We start from the raw sequence: 21,491 nt of genomic DNA on the forward strand, positions 1-21,491 counted from the left end.
AGTTTGTATGGGAAAATAAATATTCTTATATGGAAAAATATTTTAGTATAGGAACAAAAGTTGAAATTTCGAAAAAGTAATTTTTCTTTTACTTCTACCACCATGTAGAATGACCTCCCGAAGTAAATGTTGGTGTTAAATGTTAGTTTTTCAGTCCGGTGCAAAACTAAATAAACAAAATTTATATTTATGACGTTTTCAAAAAATCTAAATATTGTACGAATTCAGCGCTTTATCGACGGAGGACACTTTTCAATTGATAAAACGATTTCTTAAAAAAAATTTACTCAAATCATTGGACTACACCATAAAATAAAAATAAAATATTTGCGCAACACATAATACTATTATTTGGTTCCACAACTAATCAGATCACATTTTTTTAAACACGATATTCCCCATATTGAATTATTAAGTATGTAACCAAAATGCAAAACTTTTCAGTCCATGATATCAAAAATAAAAATATTCTGATGTAAGTAACTATCGCTATTTTATACGTTATCTAAGTGGAGTTTTTAACCTAACAAAATAATTTTACATTTCGGTTTTAATTATTTTTTATCCTTGGTGACATTTGATAAAAATGGCGTCATGTAAATTATCCAAGTACTAAAGCTATTATTTCATACACACTTCAAAAAATGAAATTCTACAGCCAAATAAGTAAAGGAATAAAATGGGAACAAAACTTCGTTGTCTTCGATTTGATTTGTCTGATTCGTCGGAATCTTCGGCTTTCGCGCCAATAATCTCTGCCGTTGTCAACACTCCATACTGCAGAGCTCATTTCGTTGACGTTTTACTTTGAAATTACTATCAATATCTGCTGTTTGTGATTGTAAAATGCACGTCCGGGTGAGGTTGTGCGGTAAGCCCGAAGTTATCGTCGTAGTGCCTTCGAAACTGACAAAAATCGAAGCCTTCAGAAAACTGTTAGATGAAAAATTTGGTCTTGAACCAAGTTTACAACGACTTTTGTACGGGGGGAAACTGGTAAGTAACATTAATTTACTTTATCTTTCTAAACATTACTAACGAACGATTTGTTTTCTCGAAACATGTCGGCATCTCTTCTTAGGTTATTATGTATTTCAAATTTGTAATGCTCACAATGGAACGTCGATTAACATTCCGCACGTGTATTTTTGTCTGTACGCGAAAATCAGTGCCAGGAAATAATGCTTGCAAAAAACCGGTCCGAACGATCTTTGACGGAAATATATCTAATAATTGTAATAATACTTGAAATTTATAACGATGTTTTCAAAATCTTTTGCTAATGACATCTAAAAATTTCTTTGTTATCTCTTTAGTGTTCGAATCACTTAGGTATATATGGATCTCATAAATCAGACAATGAACAAGTGGTACTTTCGAACATCAAAGTATAGAACGCCAATAATAAGACCCCAAATGAATTGCTCTAATGCCTAACCTATTCTGTAATCAACAAACCGCCATCGTCATATTATTCAAAAATCTACATTAGTTAATATTTTTAGAGAACCAATGAAACCATGGACGAAATGTAAAAATGCATTGGGCTCTCAGCAAGGCGTTGCGGGTTCAATTCTCCCCTCTCCAAGTCCTCCATCATTGCGCAAGAAACGTTTTCCACTATCACAATTGAAATGGGAGAAATACAAATATTATCAAATTATTCATAACCGGAGAATCTTTCTTCAACAATACAAATGACCATTTCCATACAACTATACAAGCCTGTTCGTTTTTCTATAATAGACCTAAGCGGTAATTATACTGATGGCTACAACCAATACCATCCAGAAAGCTCAATTTTAAAATTGTGTGTACGCATATCTTAATTTGTAAAGAGGCCAAAATCTACACAAATCTATTTCTCTCTTCTAAAAATGTGTAAACAACATGTTTATCATGTACGAATTTTCATCTGTGACGCCATTTTATATTCTCCATTTGATAAACCAAACTGTCATGTTTTCAACATTTGTTTTAACATTTTGCCTATTATTATTCAATTGTTATGTTCTAGCGTTAGTTTTAAAAGTAAATTCTCTGAAAGGTAATCATAATTTTACTTTGCCTTTCAATTGCGTTTACAGCGGATATCCTGAACGATATTGCTCCAACATGCTCTAATTATTATCATTGCAACATTATCTTGCCAGATAACAGTTTCAATTAGTTAATGATTATTGTATTGTGTTGAAGTTAGTAAAATAACAAAGACATGCCATGAAAACAAACTTGCCCAAAAATTATTATTTAAGTTCATTTCATGAATGTTTATTGTAGCATTATTCGTCTTATTTTTTTTAATGATATCGATTTTATCAATGACTAGATGACGTGTACCCCGGGTTGCTCGGGAACTTGTAAACAGTTTGGGGTAAAGTTTTGAGGTTATGAGGCCTTTTTAAGGTATACAATTCCATAGTACCTTATTTTCATGTATCTCGTAAAGTTTAGCCCCAAAAATAATTTTTGCCCCAAGTTTCTGCAAACAGTCTTTATTATTAATAGGTACTCCCGGACTCACTTAGATATTGCCCCGAGTTTCTGCAAACAGTCTTTATTATTAATAGGTACTCCCGGACACACTTAGATATTACCCTGTGTTTCTGCAAACAGTCTTTATTATTAATAGGTACTCCCGGACACACTTAGATATTGCCCTGTGTTTCTGCAAACAGTCTTTATTATTACAAGGTACTCCCGGGCACACTTAGATATTGCCCCGAGTTTCTGCAAACAGTCTTTATTATTAATAGGTACTCCCGGACACACTTAGATATTGCCCTGTGTTTCTGCAAACAGTCTTTATTATTACAAGGTACTCCCGGGCACACTTAGATATTGCCCCGAGTTTCTGCAAACAGTCTTTATTATTAATAGGTACTCCCGGACACACTTAGATATTGCCCTGTGTTTCTGCAAACAGTCTTTATTATTACAAGGTACTCCCGGGCACACTTAGATATTGCCCCGAGTTTCTGCAAACAGTCTTTATTATTAATAGGTACTCCCGGACACACTTAGATATTGCCCCGAGTTTCTGATTTTTAAATAAAGCATGTCACAAAGAATGACTAAAAAACGACTTAATTTAATGGCCACAAATGAGTATTCTCCTTTCTTATTTTTTTTTTACATTAGCACCACACAGGAGGCCCTGAGGAAAAAAAATCCCTCAGGGCCTATGTCATCTTTGGGGATGCTTTGTGGAAAAGGTGTGAGGGGTGGCTATAAATCTTGGGATCAATGAGTCCAGGAGTGATGGACGGATGAATTCGTCCCTCCCTCTGCGGTGCAAGGAGATGGGTCGAGAGAGGAAAAACAATCTCCCTCAACCAGTCTCTCTCGATTCGACTCACCACACAGTAGGTGAGCAAACCCATCTGCTGCTAAGAGCTAGGCAAGTCTCACCGCGTGAACCTGGTCACCTCTGCTAAGTCATCAAATGAACTAATTGGGGTGATTATCTAATGAATGTTTCCTGGGGCAGCGGTACCCATAACCGTCTCCCTTGCCCCAAAAATAATTTTTAAAATTTTCGTTTGTTTTTCACCCAGCTCGATGATGGCTTCTCCTTCCATGACTATAACATAAAGATGAACGATGTGATCCAGCTGATGAAGAAAATCGCCCCTCCTCCGGAATCGGAGAAAAGTGATGAAGATTCTAAATCTGAAGCCGAAGAGAAGGCTGAAGCGAAACCAATTAGATATATTGGTAAGGAGTATTTTATTACATGCAACTTACTTTGTATTGTGGATTCCTTAGTTTATGTTTCTTGTGCCCAATAATGATTTTGCCAAGGCATATTATCTCTTTCTGTTGTGGATTCCTTTGTTAATGTTACTTGTTTGTAATAATGGTTTTACCACGCTATGCGTCTCTACTGTGGATTCCTTTGTTAATGTTACTTGTACCCAGTAATGGTTTTACCACGCTATGCGTCTCTTTCTACTGTGGATTCCTTTGTTAATGTTTCTTGTACCCAGTAATGGTTTTACCACAGAATAGCATTTCTTTCTATTGCTTATTCCTTAGTTAATGTTACTTGTAATCAGTAATGGTTTTACCACGGAATAGCATCTCTTTCTATTGTGGATTCCTTAGTTTAACCTTAAAAATGAACTGTCCGCTGGAATAAGTGTGTACTCTTCAAGAAAGATTAATAATGGTCAATGAAAAATAATAAAATTCTGCTGAATAGGAAAACGCGTTGATATAGCCAAGAGTTTTTGAAACTCAACATTTTTATATAAATACATTAGTTTTGTATTCGAAATATGTATCTTTTTATATAAAACATTTAACATAAGAATGCAGCTTTTCCTGTATTCCTGCATCCATTGATTTTCCCACAGACATAGGAATTAATAGACGAGAAGATAATGGCGAGGGGTAAAATCAACTGTTGAAGAACGAAGGGGGTTAAGCTGACTGTGATTCGTCAATAAATCAATCTGACAGTAAATAGGCATCTCGCATTATAATATCACCATTTAGTTCTTAAAAGTAAAATCTGCTTTTGAATGAATAGACATTTTTACATGGGAGCGCAAATTACTCGCCACGTTATGAACTAATTTGCGAAGTCCAAATTCGGCAAAGTAAATTTCTTCTGTTTGCAGAGTCGTAGTTAGTTTCAGAGTATTTAGTTAAGACACTTTTACAAATGTTTCATAATTTACTTACCCCAGTAAACAACGATGAGCACACTTGAGAATCGCTACATTGTGATGTGATAGTATATGTTTCTAAAACTGATCCATATAATACGGTGTGAATAAGCTTAAAATAAAGTAAAATAATGCTTACTTATGGAATGTAATACGACAATTGGGTTTATTCTCTTTTCACGTCTATTTTTACAAGTTTTCATATCACAAGTCAACATTTTGCCGTGTTATTTCGTAAAATGAACCGATGATGCCTCGACCATAGTTCGCACAAGAATGATGACGTCACGTTTTCAAATTTCACTTGAGGCCATACGCGAGCACAGCCGGCTCCAATGGAACCGGTATGGAGAGTGGGGATAATACGCTTTTAATCACTTAGGGCAGGTCTACTAATATTCATATGTCTATGGGTTTCACCGTATTCAATAAAGTGGTTTTAAAAGTATTCTTATTTAAGTCTAATGACAAAGTGATTGCTTCAAGTGAAAGTTTATTTTAAATTTTGTTTATTTTTTAGATGCTCCTAGCAAGCTGTACAGAGTTGGTGACTTGGTAGATGTAAGAGAAAGAGTTCACAATGCCTGGTTCGAAGGAAAGATTATTCAAATCGTCAAAGACCCAGAATATATCTCAAAATCCAAACCGCAAACCAGCAAATGCAACGGAACTCCCAATAAATCTACCAGAAATTCACTAAACAAAAATGACACAGCTAAAAGTTCACCAGTTAAAAAAACACCAGAACGAAAAGCTAAAACTTCTGACAAAAAAGAAAACGGACTCTCTAATTCAAGTAAAAAAGAAAATGAACTTAATACACCATCTAATTCCAGCAGAAAAGAAAACGGACTTAATAAGTCATCCAATTCTGGAAAAAAAGAAAATGGCGTTGATAAAATTGATCTAAATTCGTCGAGTGCGAAATCCAGTCCGTCTCCTAAAAACAAATCTCCCAAAAGGGGTATAACTGACTATTTTTCGAAAGGAAAGGTAACACAGCCAACTACTAATGGTTCAAGTAAAGAAGAAAGTAAGGAAAACGGACATTCTAATGATGTAGTGAAGAACACTGAAGATGATGAAAAGATTGCGGTTAATGGAAAGTACGATGAAACTAATGTTGCAGGTGATGAAGTTAAGAGCGATCAGGAGAATGTTCACAATGATAGTGATGAAGAAGTCGGACTACTTTACAAGGCTCATTTTGACGAGTAAGTAATTAAAAAATCTTGCAGAAACTTAAAAAACAATTATTTTCTACTGTTACATAGATATTACTCAACTTACTCCGAGATGTAAACAACCTTTTTTTGTTGTGATGAATTTTTGAGGTATTACGCAGTGTTGCACTTCCTCCTTTAGCCAACATTTCGAACAGCAGCAGATGTAATGTTGTCTGGCATAATACCCCATAAATAAATTACTACAGTAGAACCTTGTTAATTCGAAATCCAGCAGACAATACTTTTGACCGTGAAAATCTCAAATCAAACCCTTTTTACTTGGCATGTGGTACCCGCACTATGGCATCGTGACTTATTAATATTTCACATTAATAATGTGTATTTCAAAGATCGGTCATCCGGAAATGACGTGGTGTGCTGAGAATAGTTACATTTTGAAAATTGGGTAAAACGAAATCTTTGATCTCCTGACGGCAGCGTCTTTAACCTTTCCTTATCTGTGGTGTGTATTTACTACACATTGCTTCTAATAACTTGAATAACTCTATAAATATAATAAATTCTGGGTTCAGATTTTAGGTATTCCTCCGTTACACATTTATTAATTTTACATAGTTTTCAAATTCAATTAAAAATCAGAGATTTTTGTTAATAATCGGAAACAAATACACCAATACAATCAACCGTGTGATACTGCTACTCGAAGAATGTGTGAAGAAATGACACGCTATTGATGTCCCGCTTTAGTTCGCTACGCGGGAACATGAGAAATCCACACGTCCGCAGTTGTATTTTGATTTAGACCATTGATACCTACGACCGCACAGCTGTGTGTATGCCAGCCGCCAGCCCATGCGTCAGCCATTCGGACGCGGATTGTAGTTAGATGTGGACCCCTCGCACTTTTTTTTAGCATCTGCCGATGGTTTTTTCATGTTTTCAGCAATTAAATTACAATTATTTTCACTTTTGATATAAAATATAATAAAAATAAGCGATTAGCTATGAATATTCATATTTTTCCGATATTAAATCGCTTATTTTGAGATGTGTATTGACTACACAGCACCGGAACGCGTGGATTTTTTTAGCACAGTAAGGGAAAGGTTAAGAAATATAATGGTCAATATGCCAGATTTCTATGCGATTAAAGGCGATGTTATACTTCTTATGAATAATTTGTGACAGAATTGAAAACATTGATAGTAAATAATAACACATATCCCTAGTAGCAATTTTCATTGAATTTCACTTCAAGTTTAGATAAGGACAGTAATCTTATCAGAGCAGCTGCAGTATTTTGAAAAAAAAAAAATAAACCGTAACACCATTATGATAAAAAAAGTTTTTGTTACAACAGATGTTTAGATATCTTTAATCTTTGTATCCACACCGACAGCTGTCACGCTGTTTTGGGAGGGTTGATTAAAAACTTTAAAAAATTGGAGTTCAACAGGCATAGAACCAGAAATCTTTGGATTTTAAATAATGAATAAAAAGCACTGCCTATTCATCAAATTTAATATGCAGGTATATATTATACACTTTGTCTTGGAAACTGGTAGATCTACATCACATTTGGAGTCGATTTTGTATTAAAATTTTTTAGAGTAAATCTATTCCTAAATTAGAATTTTTTCGGACATATTGAAAAAAAAAAAATCACTATGGGTTTGATATCAGGTGTTGAAAGCCTTTTCAAATGCATCATAACTTAGACCCAGCCAGCGAAGTCTTCCCAGTTTTATGAATTTTGTGACGTTTAGCTCCTTAAACAGAGTATAGAGCTCATTGTTATAACGTCTGCGCCAAAATCCATTTTCTAGAACCGGTCCAAAGATGCGCCTCAAAATTTTCCTTTCAAAAACGTCCAGTGCTCGCTCATTCTTCTTAGTTAGAACCCACGTCTCGGCTGCGTACGTAAGCACTGGTCTAATTAGTGTTTTGTACACTAATACCTTGGTGGTTCTGGAAAGCAGTCTGGATTTTATTTGTTTTTGTAGGCGGAAATAGCAGCGGTTTGCATTCACGATGCGCTTCTGGATCTCCTCTGTAGTGTTGTTATTGTTTGTTATCAGGGAGCCCAGGTATGTGAATCTTGGTACCGTTTCAAAATTTTGGCTTCCACATACGAGAGATGAGGTTTGTTGGGTACATCCTACGGCCATGTATTTGGTCTTCTGCTGGTTTACTACAAGACCCATATTTTTGGCAGAACTTTCAAGATTTATGAAGGCGTCTTGTAAATCATCGGGATTTTTCGCAATTATGTCGATATCATCAGCGTAAGCCAATAGTTGCACAGAGTTGTCAAATATCGTTCCTCTTTTCTCAATGCCTGAGTCACGAATAACTTTTTCCATAATATATTGGAGTTTAACCGTTTTATGGCGAACATGAAATAAACTATTTCTCAGTAACTTTTCGCAGCGTGTGTTTTGTTCACATTAAATCTAATTGTGATACAGTAGAACCCCGTTAATTCGAACCCCGATAATTCGAAAAAACGCGTAATTCGAAATTTTCGCAAAAAAAATTTCCGCTGAAAAATTTTTTCATACAATTTTTTTTTTAATTCGAAATTCGTTAATTCGTAATTCGAAATTTATTTTTGTCCGCGCACGAAAATTTGTTCGTGTAATTCGAAAAAAATTGATTTTTGTGAAAATAAATCATAATATTTCGTAAATCTGAATCTAAAAGTCAGCCGTCGCGGTAAAACGCCGAAAAATGTATTTTTACGTGGTTATACATCGTCCTAATTAGTATTATTATTTTGTAAATCTGAATCGATTTACGCTGGAATGTCGTTTTTTTCAAATTTATTTCGAATATCCGAGTTTAAAGGGCCGAGAAAATACATTTTACGCGGATATATGTCGTAGTTTTACGAGTTTACGCCAAATATCTGCATTTAAAGGGTCGGCCGCGATGAAACTCGGCCGCGTAATTTCGATTTACGCGTAAATATATCGTATTTCATCACCGCGACGGAAATCGGACTAAAATTTCAATTTACGCGGAAATATATCGTATTTTTACTAACTTTACTTCGAATATCCGAGTTGAAAAAATACGGCGCGACGGAAATCGGCCGAAAAATTTCGATCCATGCCGAAATATGATATATTTTTACGAATTTACTTCAAATATCTGAACTTAAAAGGCCGGCCGCAAAGAAAAACTGCCGACAAAATTCGATTTACGCGGAAATATATCATATTTTTACGAATTTATTTCGAATATCTGAATTTGAAGAGCCGGCCGCGACGGAATACGGCCGCGAATTCTCGATTTAGGCGGAAATATATCGTATTTTTACGAATTCAAATTCAGATATTTGAAATAAAGGGCCGGCCGCGACAGAAAATTACCGCGAACTCTAGATTTACGCGGAAATATATCGTATTTTTACGAATATCTCAATTTAAAGGGTAGGCCGCGACCGAAATCGGCAGTGAAATCTCGATTTACGCGTAAATATATAGCATTTTTATGAATTTATTTCGAATATCTGAATTTGAAGAGCCGGCCGCGACGGAATACGGCTGCGAATCCTCGTTTTACGCGGAAATATATCGTATTTTTACGATTTCAAATTCAGATATTTGAAATAAAGGGCCGGCCGCGACGGAAAATTACCGCGAAATCTCGATTTAAGCGGAAATATATCGTATTTTTACGAATATCTCAATTTAAAGGGTAGGCCGCGACCGAAATCGGCAGCAAAATCTCGATTTACGCGTAAATATATAGCATTTTTACGAATTTATTGCGAATATCTGAATTTAAAGGGCTACGATAATCGACCGCGAAAATAAAGAAATAATTGGTATTAATACGAATTTACAACTAAAATACCACCCGGATTTGAAGAGGCGGCCAAGAAAATCGATTTTCAGCGTATTTTTTTTTTTTTTTTTTCATAAAATTTCGAATTACGTGGGAATTCGTTAATTCGAAATTTGATTTTTGATGTCCGCTGGATTTCGAATTAACGAGGTTCTACTGTACCTATACACTCCTCTCGTTGCTGGATACTTTTCCAACCTTCTATAGTTTCACTGGCTCCTGCCAGTTGGGACTCTGGTGTGCTAATCTTTAATCAATTAATATTTTGTAACAATACTCTTTTAGAGAGGAAGAGAGTTCTTTACAGTACTGCAAGCTGTCGGAAATTAGACCGCGAGCAAAGAAAGAAATCGATGTAGAAGATTTGAAAACTAATCAAACGGTACTGCTCAACTATAACATTGAAGAACCTCATGAAAAGGGCTTTTGGTAAGTTTGATTTTATTTTGTGTCTTTATGTGATAATATGAACTTTTTGATACAATTGTATTTTTTACTTGTTCAATTTCAATATTTTTTGTTGTAGCTTTAGATAAATTTATCAGGTTTGTTCCTTGTACAGAGTTCGAAGTGTATTATTTTACTTCATATTTTGCATAGATTTTAGTCCAAACATTTATGAAAATAATGTAATGTATTGATAATTAACATAATATAGACACCTTAGGTGTAGTTCTTTGAACCCCAGTCAAATTTGATATCGTCATAAACTGCCGATTCTCTGCTTGTTTCGTTGTTTAATCAGCCACCAGGCATAACTGCCTCAATTTGTAATGTAATAGATTCCCAGCATCCATTTGTACAACTGGCATAACCTCATTTTTAATCTTTCATAATCAGGTACGATTTCACGGTGCACGAAGTTAAGAAATTACGCAAGAACACGGAACTAATCGGCACTCTGTTCCACGGAAAAGACGTTCCTTTACACAACGTCAAGGTTAAACTGCAAGACAAAGTCTACGCTATCGAAACCGTCATACCCTTGGCCAAAAGAAGTGCAGAATATGAAAAATCCATGATCACACCTACAGAAAAAAGTAAGTTTCAATTTTTACAAAAATCACTCTTTATTTATTTTGTACTCTACATGTGCCCTGATGATGGACACTGCAAGTCTGTTCAAAGCGTTGATTCAAAAAGGATGGATCTTCATACGACTCTTGCGTTGGCTCATACTCTTTGCTTTACATCCATACGTCGTCTCATACATTCTTGATCATGCCATTTTTTCCTCGGGCATCCCTGACTATCTACCTTTCACTTTCCCCTCATATATTCTCCTTACACTCGTTTCTTCATTCATCCGCCCCGCATGTCCAAACCATCTAGGAGTTGAGTCATAGTGATTTATTTTTGGGGTATTATGCCATGTTGTGCTACCTCCTTCTTTAGCCAACATTTTGGACAGCATTACAGTGTCCATCTTCAGGGCAGATGTGTATGATGTGATTACACATCTGTCCCGATGACGGACACTAATGCTGTGCGAAACGTTGGCTTAAGAAAGAGGTAATGCGTAATACACCAAAAATATATCACTATAATACTTTTATGCATGAAAATCTTAAATCATATCAGCCTTTCATAACAATGTAATCTTGTTATTAACATTATGTTTTGGAAATTCAGATTAGAAAATATGTCTTATGTATAAGGGCAAGTCAAAACTTATCAACACTTTTCGTTCTACAATTTATTTACACAGCACTCAACACCTGCACTTGGTTCAGCGATTCACAAGCTTGTGAATTCCTTCCGAGGAGAAGGTTTTCGATTGGTCAGCAGCCCAGTGCGTTCCTGTACTTCAAAATTAACTTGTCGGTCATTTGATGGGCAGAGACACGGCTGTGGTTATCTTGGTGTACCAATAAAAGTCTCAGTTTATTTTAATTAGAACGTTTATTGAAGGAAACACAATAGCGCGTTTATTTTACAGGATAATACGAGAAAGCACTATAATATTTTAGCGCGGAATGCGAGCGATTATCTGGATCAAGGTTACGAGTGCGCGAGCGAGTTGTCTGAATACTGAATACTCGCTGCGTCGGGCCTATTTATATAGCCAAGCCGGCGGCGGTAGTAACTTCGCGAGACAGCTGGTAAACTGGAGGTTGCTAGTTCAATCTCGATCCTTCGATTGTGCTGGGACTACGCCTAGGCAATGCGCGAAATGTACCTAGTCAAACTCGCAATATATTGACGTAGGTAGTTCGCTCAGACGTCGTGAGTGGGTAGTGTGTACACAGCCGGCAGCAGGTATTGTTTACCTTAATTAATTGTGCCTCTCAAATGTCTCGAAATTTCGTAGCCCATGCATTCTAAACCGGTCGGCTTTCTGGAACATTCTAGCAGTATCGATTGCTACACGGCTGATGTTCAAAGAAGATGCTCCCTCACCGATAGTAATTCTCCTATCCGTTAGAATCATCTTTTGAGCTTGCTTAATCTTGTCTCTGTCCATAGTGAAAGTTGATGGATGTCCTGCTTGCGTGTTTGTAAATACCCGACGCGTCATCCATTCGGGATATTTCAGAGCACTTGGGCACTCGGTAATGCCCAACGCCCCGTGACGATACATCAGCTTATTACCTCGCTCTTAATCAGTATTATTTTGAAATTCGGTTGCGGTTGGTTTGTTTGTTTCCCATAATTCATGGTTCTGCTCACACTTAGATTGGGCAGATATGTTTACACTTTAATAGCCAGGATGCATATTATGCGATCGGGATCGAATGTCGCACACGTGACCGCAGTCGTTCCATCTCTATGCACACATGCGCAGAAGACACTATGACAATCTTGATGGTGTGTTATGACGAGTGTAGATAACTTTGACTCGCCCTGATATATCGACTGCCTTAAATATTTGTAAAATTGCCAGTAAAAACATGTTATCACAAAACCGTAGTAGAAGTGATGGAAAAGAATTAGGTATTGAATTGTATTCCACCCGCTGTCTTGTATAAGTTTCGCTTATAATTTTAACTTATTTTAGGTCCGAAAGAGAAAAAAAATACTCAAGAAGACCAGGGCGATTCCTGTTCTGAGGAAAGTTGGGTTTCCTCAGACAATTTCGAAGGAGATTTTTCGGATAATGATAGTTATGACGATCCCAATTTTGATCCAACATCCGGTGAAGACTCTGAAAGTGAAGAAGATGTATCTTTCAATAAAAGAGGTATCCATGGTCTTGTAGAGCGGGTGAAACAGTTTTTGAAAAATCTCTGTGAGACTTACCTGTGAATGTGAAAATAGTTCGTAGGTTCTTATAATGAGATTAGATTGACAGTAGTTATTCTTTTGCAAATGCGGTTTTGAAATAACACGTTTTTTCTGGCAATAAATTATTGTGTTTTCAATTTATTCTGTTGTACACATTATTTGTTTTAAAAATAATTTGTAGCAATCAAACACTGCAGCACAACTGCATTTTATTTGTATTTAAATGGTTAGCGTTCACACCTATAAATCTTTAATGGCCCCCAATACAAGCCATCGAAATTGAGCAAGTCTTTGGAGAAGTGCTTGGATGGCTGTTCCTCCCGGACAATCTGTCAAATTTGTTTACAATTTGAAAAGTCATTGTGCAATGTTTCAGTCTTCACGCAATACTTCATTTCAAGCTGCACTAATAATTTTTGGATATTATTAGTTAACTCTTTGCACGCGGCCGTATCAACTGTTGTTACGGCAAAAAGTCTATACTCACACGCGGCTGTATCAACAGTTGATACGGAAACTTTGACGGCTGATATTCCAGCGCTCTTTCGTCATAAATATATTTCTTGCTCACTTGGATATTCATAGAACTATCACGATGCTGACATATACAAGAATTTCTCAAAAATAAAATTGTATTTCATAAAAAAAGATCGATAATCAAGTGCGCCTCTTCGCGCCTTTTAGTCCTTTAGTTTACATTTTTGTCAACGGATGGCGTTAGTACTAGTATGTCATTCACAACTTTTCATAACTAAAAATGATAAGTGATCATGGTGTCCCACTTGTGTCTATCAACGCAGTGGCCTAAGTACACACACGCCGAGTGAATGGCGGGACCACATTCAAAAGATACGGTACGTCTTTGTATGAAATTTTAAGTTTTTGTTTTTATAAACATCTAAGAGTGTTGACATACGAGGATTTGTTATCATATTGTGGAGAATAATCTGTTCTGTCTATATAGTCCAATAAATCATGCTAGAATGCTATAATTTGACATTTAATTGCGTGCATAGGTATTTGAAAATATGTACCGCGTACGGGTATAGATAAAACGGAGCAAATTAACGCAGCATTCTGCTGAAGTGCTCTTATCTAATATCACAGTAAGTCTATCCTTTCTGCTCTGCAAATGAGAATCCAATGGATTTCTATTTGTAGCATCGATGACATGTTGTGGAAGTTTGTTCTATGCTTATCCATCCTAGGATGGGACGCAAAAGGTTTTTGTTCTTCTTTTTAGTGTCATATTCCCGTTTGTGGTGAAGATTTCTTGAATACTAGGGCAACTAAATGTCCAGATAAAATTTTGAATATCTCAATCAAGTCCCCCTTTCTCTTATTTCTTTTAATTTTAATTCCTTGATTCTATCTTCATATTGCTGGTCTTTTAAAGCTCTTGGCTACAAATAACATCATTCTTAACTAAATGGAACGGAACGCATAAGAAAGAGATAGCCATTTAAAGAATATGTGTACAGGTGAAACAGCTATATTATTATGAATGCCCCTCGTTTTTATATGCGTTCCTCGTGACACCAGTTATGAGCCCACTGACGGGCGAGCACGTCCGCTGCAAGCATGACTTTACAGGCAAGCGATGAGCATTTTTGTATGGATGTCCGCCGGAAAATCGCGCGACATCATGCTCAGACTACTCACCGCGGACATCCTCACCGCGGACATCCTCACCTGTCAGTGGGCCGCTTTTCTTCTACTTCTCGACGAACAAACGAGCGAGCAGAGTAGTAGAATACGACGTACACACTGTCACTAGGTTGTCCTTCATTTACTTATGTTTTTCTGCATTCTCTGTCGCACTTTATTTTATATGACGTTTAACGTTTTCGGGTAGCAAAAAGCATTGTGAATAGTTGTATTAATTGAGATTATAAGTGAGTACATGCGAATGGAAAGAAATTCCTTCAGATTTGGTTTGTGCTTGAGAATGATTTGAGCACATCTCAAAAACACGGAAGGCATTTTTTTCACAAAGAAGAGCGACGTGTCTATGGCAGCTGGTAACAGTTGTCTGATCGACAGACTTATGTGCGATATTAAACGCAGTAAATCACAAGTTCGTCCACTGGACGCAGTTCAGTGAAACCACGCGCATTGTTTTATGGTAACGTTACTGCTTTTAGAGGTGTTCCATTAAGTTTGTATGCAGGCTTAAGGTTAGATTTTATAAATATGTAGGACCGTGTATTTTGTTTGATAAGCTAAAAATAAAAATATCGATTGATTTAAATTAATTTATATTAGGAATGTAGAAATTAATTAATTCACCATGCATGGAAGCTAAAGCAATTGTCGTACGAAACGCTCGCCGCACCTGGCTGGCTCCAGCGAAAAGCAAACCAACTATTGAGGGCTGTTAACGGATTTATTCCAAACGTTGGTTTCTTTATTATTTTTTACTGAGCCGTCGACATTCTGCTGATGCGATCATATCTCTGATTGTCCTAGGATTCTTGCTGCAGAGTCTCACCTATTCTCACCTGTTCTTCATTTTACTTAACCTCTCAGAAAAGGACCTTTATTTACTTTGTGTTCCTTTGCGAACTGTCAAAACACGAAAATTTTTGTGTTATTCACGAGTTTTGTTAAAAGCTTCATAACTCACGTTTTGGGAAACGTAGCCTCATTCTAAAAAATGTTTTGGAAAGATTATGAAATTCACTATCGTATTGTTTTGTTACACGTAAATATTTGCGTGTCTAAATATACATTTTCTGAAAACGTCAAAAATATGTAAAAATCGCTGACCATTATTTCAAAGCTGTGAAAAATGTACTTTTTTCTGAGTATCATAAAGAAATAACACTTTATATATTGAAGAAATATAATTAAAAACTATTAGTCACCTCAAAATATTAACCGTCCAAACTAAAATATTTTTAATAAATTATTTAAAAACGCAATAAATTATGAACGAACAAGATGACAGATTCAATCGACTCAGATAATGCACCTCTACATTCCATAGATACTCTTGAATGCAGACGCGTAGCGTTATTCATTATCGATACTCTGTTTTTTAAATCATGGCAATCCGTATACTAGTGATGGAAATAAATCGATTTTTGTAAAATCTCGCGCGTTTACGTGAAAAGACGTACTAATGTCTTGACCGCTATTATCATATTTACGTCTTTTGATGTTCTAATGTTCCGAGTGGTTAACTTCACATTATTTTTGTAACATTTATATTTTTTGTAATACCTGCATCAACTGTAAAGCGCCCCTGAGGTGATATCTCACAAAAGCGGCGCTATACAAATTGTCCAATATTATTATTATTATTATTATTATTATTAACATGTTTTATTTTTGTTACTAATAAAATATTTGTGTTGTTTTTAGGATCTGGACCATTGGTTTGCACAAAATGCAGAGACGCTCCCGGAGTATCTTGCAAAGAATGTGGATGCAATATCTGCTCTGGCAAAAACCAACCTGAAACTGTAAGTCAAATTACACCAATTAAATTCAAACCCCGATACAATGAAACTCTCTCATTATAAAGTTTTCCAAGGGACTGGATCTATTTTTTTCTTACATGGGATAAATTGTATTATGTGGGATAAATTGGCTAATTTTTCAACTTCATCATTTCAGGGAATGAAATGACAAAGCTTCTTTAAGGCGATGCACTACGTCGTGTAATATTTTAAATTGAGCCGCTATCAATAATAACCCTTACGTAGATGGAGATAAGGTTTAAATTCCTGCTAAACACCATCCGCCTGTTTTGATTTATGCAAGAAAAAAACATGGCCAAAAAGTGCCTTTTATTTTATTTTGTGGATGTTCAGGCATAAATATTACATTTTTTTTCGATCATTTTATAAATAACTTAATTTGCCACATTATACAATAAAATCATAACCGAAAATGGGTTTGTAAGTAGGAGATTTAGAACTTTAAAGCAGTTTTCATAGGCCTTATACATTATTTTTTTCTGAGCTTATAAAAAGACTTATCTAAAAAATACTTGATTATTTCAAAGGCCAAGATGTATTCTACTCGCAGTATTCAATTAAAGCATCTGAAACATTTCTAGGCGACCAAATTTTCAAACCAAAAACACATGATTTTGCATTACTACATATGGCATCGCCTTAAGGAGAAATTCACTGTAATTTGAAAAAATGCGTAATTAGAAAATTTTGCCAAAAACGTCCCCAGAATGTTTTTTTTATTAATTATTCGAAATTACCCTCACACGAAAATTTGTCTGTGTAATTTGAAAACAATTAAGTTTTGAAAAAAAATATATAATTGGGTTTACAAGGGAATATGTAATATTATTACAAATTTACTTTGGACCAATCTAATATTTGAATTTGACATTCCCGGTAATCAGCTGCGAACTTAACCTCAATTATATTTTGTTAATAATATTGCACCCTTGAGGTGATCTCATGAAAATGGCGCTATATAAATAATCCAATCATTATTATTATAGATAATCCTCTGCGACGAGTGCAACCAGGGCTACCACATGACATGCTTGACGCCGGCGCTCACCGACCTGCCCACGGAGGACTGGTACTGCACAGACTGCAAGAGGGACCCCGACTCCGTGGTGGCTCCGGGGGGCAAAGTCCAGAAAAGGAAGCCCAACCAGCACAAGGCCCGTGACTGGGGCAGGGGGATGGCTTGCCAAGGTGACCTAAATAAGATAAATTAAATGTGAAACTCTCTTGTAAGGTTTTCTTCAAAAGAACAGGAAAACAAAATTCTTGGGTGTATGGCAGTGGCGGTCCGTGATCTAGAGTGAGATTGAAAAATACAACATTGAGGTTGTTTCTGTTGATTTTCAGGATTATTTCAGTTTGGGGAAGCAAATTTCTGAACCGAAAGCTAAAAACTGTTTTTGATAGCTGATAAAATACGCTTTCAAATCTTGTTATTAGAAAAGAACATAATTATTTTTGATATAAAAAGTTTTTTTAACCGTTTTAGTGCTGATCAATTTTTGCAAAAATAAATGTAAATTGCTGTACACATTTTGATAAATTTAGAGGAAAAAATAATGATGTCAAATAAAACACTCTAATTTAGGACGGGTTGTTTCGGAGAATTTGAACAATTCATCAAATTTCAACGTTCATTTTCGGGTTCTGTGAAAGTCCTATTCAAGTTCTGTTACTATATCATTGTAGGCTAGTTGCTTGACAAAACTGAAATAAAAACAGAACTTAAAAAATCTTTCACAGAACTTGAAAATGAGCGTTGAAATTTGATGAATTATTCAAATTCTCCGAAACAACCGGTCCTTAGACAAATATCAATCAATTTTATTAATTCTTTTTGCATTATAAAGAAAAAATGTTTATTGATATGAATATGAAAAAATAAGCATAAAATATCAATTTCATTTTTTTTTAAATTGAAATTGATCATTTTTTGATTTAGAAAACACTTTTGTCGGAGGAATTTTGGCAAAATTTGGTGTTTCTTCTGTTTCTGAAGATGAAGAGGAGATAGAAGGCTCACTTTCAATCCTCAATCTTTTTCTTCGGTGCGTTATAATACTGCTATCGTCACTATTTGTATCTGTTGTTTCACCTCCCGTAGAATCACTAGGAATCGAATCAACGTTCGAAATAATTTATTTATTTCTATACATATCAGTGTCTACCAAATATTTACATTTGCATATAATACATAAATTTAAAACTGTTTTATGCTGGGTGTGAGGTAGGTTTGAGTAGGTGACACTGTGGTGGGTAATGTTATATGTTTCGTGACCACCTCACTTGCACGTGACATAGCAATTTTTTTAAAAAATATAAAAAAAAGGAAGAAAGTTATTTTTTAATGTATAAGAATGCACTCTCGTTACAAATTACGCGCGAGGTTAGCGTACGTCCACTCCCGCGGAGCACCAAAAACACACTGAAACTCGCTGCGCTTCTGCGCTGCTCCGCAATTTTCGATACAAACGATTGCAGCGCTTTTGCGACGCTTAGCATTCTAACGGTTAAATCAAACATGAAAGTGTTAAAAATAGCTCACCTTTTTTGCCTAGTATATTATAAACAATACTGCCACCTCACTTATTCATATAAAAATCTATATACATAAATAAATATGTAAATGTTCATTTGTTCAAAATCTAAAATCTCCAAAAGTTCTTCACGGATTGCTTTGAAATTTTGGCACAACTTTGCAATCGAATACGCATGTGTTTTTATATACCCACATTATACAGGGTGTATCGGCACTAACCCGACAAACTTTAACCAGCTATTCCTTAGCACATTTGGAGTAAAAAATGTTATGGGCACTTTGCTGTCCGGTAGCATTTTTTTAAAAATTAAAAACAAAAAAATCCAAAATTTTCACACTACATCACTGTCATTGGCATTGCTTTTCGTGTTCAACAGCTGTTATAAGCAAGTATGTCGAAAAGCGTCTTCGCTCTTTCGCACACACTAAATAATAATAGTTAAAAATGAGACGAATGGTGCCGTGCCATTTCGTTGTGATTGTAAAAGTGCGCCAATATAGTATGTACACACGTGCATTATTCAACGGAATTTGAATAAAATATTGCCAGATGGGTTTTCAAACTTTGACAAAGGATAAAACAGTGGTGACATGTGGTGAAAATATGAATAGTAAATTTTTTATTAAAAAAAAACCGTTACCGGACAGCAAAGTGCACATAAGATTTTTTACTCCAAATATGCTAAGGAATAGCTGGTTAAAGTTTGTCGGGTACGTGCCGATACACCCTGTATAGATTTCACCTGTGACAGGTAAAAACATGTTTTATTTTTTAAAACAGCGCCATCTATTGGACGTAAAAGCAACACACGCCATTGTTTCTCTAAATGCACAGACAAAAATTACGGTCGGAACCTTTGGTATTGAGGTGTACCTTTTTAATTATTTTTCTTCTATATTTGAAAATAAAGCTTGAAGTTTTTTCTTTCTAACACCTTAATTTCTCTAAATATGACGGAACAGGGAACGTAATGCAATTTCTATGAGACCGTATGAGCAGTTTCGAAAAGCGAACCAAGGGTAATATATGTTTGTTCCCAAAACCGAACAATTAGTATGAAGAGTTAATCTGTTACATTATTACAATAAAACCATAAACGAAAAGGGTTTTGTCAGTAGGAGATTTTGCACTCCAAATCAATTTTTACAGTCCTGATATTTAATTTTTTGTGGGCGTTATTTCTTATTCTAATTTAACTAGTCCCAGCCAGAGCTAGCCCGGACATCATCGACGTTTGTCCTCTTCCTTCTCACTCATACTAACTTGATGTATATTTTATTTTCCAGGCAAAACGACAACTTGCGCTATGCCCGCTAATCATTTTGGACCCATTCCTGGAATCGAAGTGGGAATGGCTTGGAGATTTAGAATTCAGGTAAAAGCCATTTAAATTAATAACTATCTACACAATTATAAGGTTTCATACATGATACATAGAGACCTAAAAATTTTGCTTTATTTTTAGCGAAATTTGCATTATTTTTTGTGGAACTTTGCAACAAAAGTGATGTTATGTTAATTTTTTGGTAGTTAAGATAGCTGTTTTTTTTTTCAAAATTGAAAAATTAATAACATTACACGGAGTAAGATGCGTTCCATTTTATGGCTACTGAAGTTTTTCAAAACCTTTTAGAAATTATAATATTATTTTCTCATTTATTAGTTATTCTCATGAAAATGAAAGAGTGACGCATTATCGCAATTGTGAAATTTTCATGTCTCTAATAATATGTTATTGTTAGTGCATATAAAATTGAGTACTATAGTAGTCCTAGAGGGAGGTCGTACGTTCTAGTATCTTCTGTCTTTTCGTTTTCATGCAAGACGAGAAGGAATAGGATGATCATCGATGACGTATATACAAACTCTCTCTGGAACTACTTCAGAGACAGAGCTGCACGTCATGTTGAAATAAGACCCGAATGCATAATAATAAATGTAGGTTTTTGTTTTGTGAACACTGCACCAAAATCCCAACCAAATTTCTACATAGTAACTCATACCCAAGCTATGAAAGTACAAAACGATTATCGAATATTATTTGAAATGCAACTCAATTAACCTTATAATATGTTTATTACGGTCCGCCTATCGGTATTAGCCCATACCTGCTTTCTTTAAATACGCCTGCCATCTCTCACTCGCTTGCACATAGGAGTTGAGTGAGGCGGAACAGAGATAGAGATTCCAATCGGGTTTCGCGGTCATAAAAACCCTCATTCCAGGAATTGAATTATTACAATAACAAATAATATACTATCCTTTTGTTGAAATACCGATGTAAACGAAAGGCACTAAGATTTTTTTTTTTTTTTATAGTGAATACCTCACAAGAGTCCCAACTGCTCCCGTCTGGAGCCAGTGAGACTATGGCATCCCCAATTGGGGGATGTTGTGAGGCTGAAGGTAAGTGGGGAAGGGAAAGAGGAAGGTGGGGAAGTACCTGGCTATTCAGATCTAGTCACTAAACACGGCTGAAGCCATTTGGAGCAACGTTTCAATTCTGAATGGTGGTCTTACAATAAGATAAAT

General features: G+C 35.6%; 1 protein-coding gene across 2 annotated transcripts in view; it reads left to right on the forward strand.

Annotated features, from left to right (window-relative positions):
* Window positions 1–739: 739 nt before the first annotated feature.
* Window positions 740–21,491, forward strand: part of LOC149412149 (E3 ubiquitin-protein ligase UHRF1-like) — a 35,862-nt gene continuing 15,110 nt past the window's right edge. The window contains exons 1-9 of one of the 2 annotated variants that reach the window (XM_089646367.1): window positions 740–996; window positions 3,558–3,717; window positions 5,194–5,887; window positions 9,998–10,141; window positions 10,553–10,752; window positions 12,711–12,893; window positions 16,304–16,404; window positions 17,409–17,610; window positions 20,246–20,334. In XM_089646367.1, coding sequence (XP_089502493.1) covers window positions 847–996; window positions 3,558–3,717; window positions 5,194–5,887; window positions 9,998–10,141; window positions 10,553–10,752; window positions 12,711–12,893; window positions 16,304–16,404; window positions 17,409–17,610; window positions 20,246–20,334 — 1,923 coding nt within the window. In that variant the 5' untranslated portion in view covers window positions 740–846. The remainder of the gene's footprint in view (window positions 997–3,557; window positions 3,718–5,193; window positions 5,888–9,997; window positions 10,142–10,552; window positions 10,753–12,710; window positions 12,894–16,303; window positions 16,405–17,408; window positions 17,611–20,245; window positions 20,335–21,491) is intronic. The other variant, XM_089646368.1, reaches the window with a different exon arrangement.

This window comes from Hesperophylax consimilis, chromosome 24 (genome assembly GCF_061612785.1).
Source record: "Hesperophylax consimilis isolate HC1 chromosome 24, BYU_Hcon_1.0, whole genome shotgun sequence".
NCBI classification, from domain to species: Eukaryota; Metazoa; Arthropoda; class Insecta; order Trichoptera; family Limnephilidae; genus Hesperophylax; species Hesperophylax consimilis.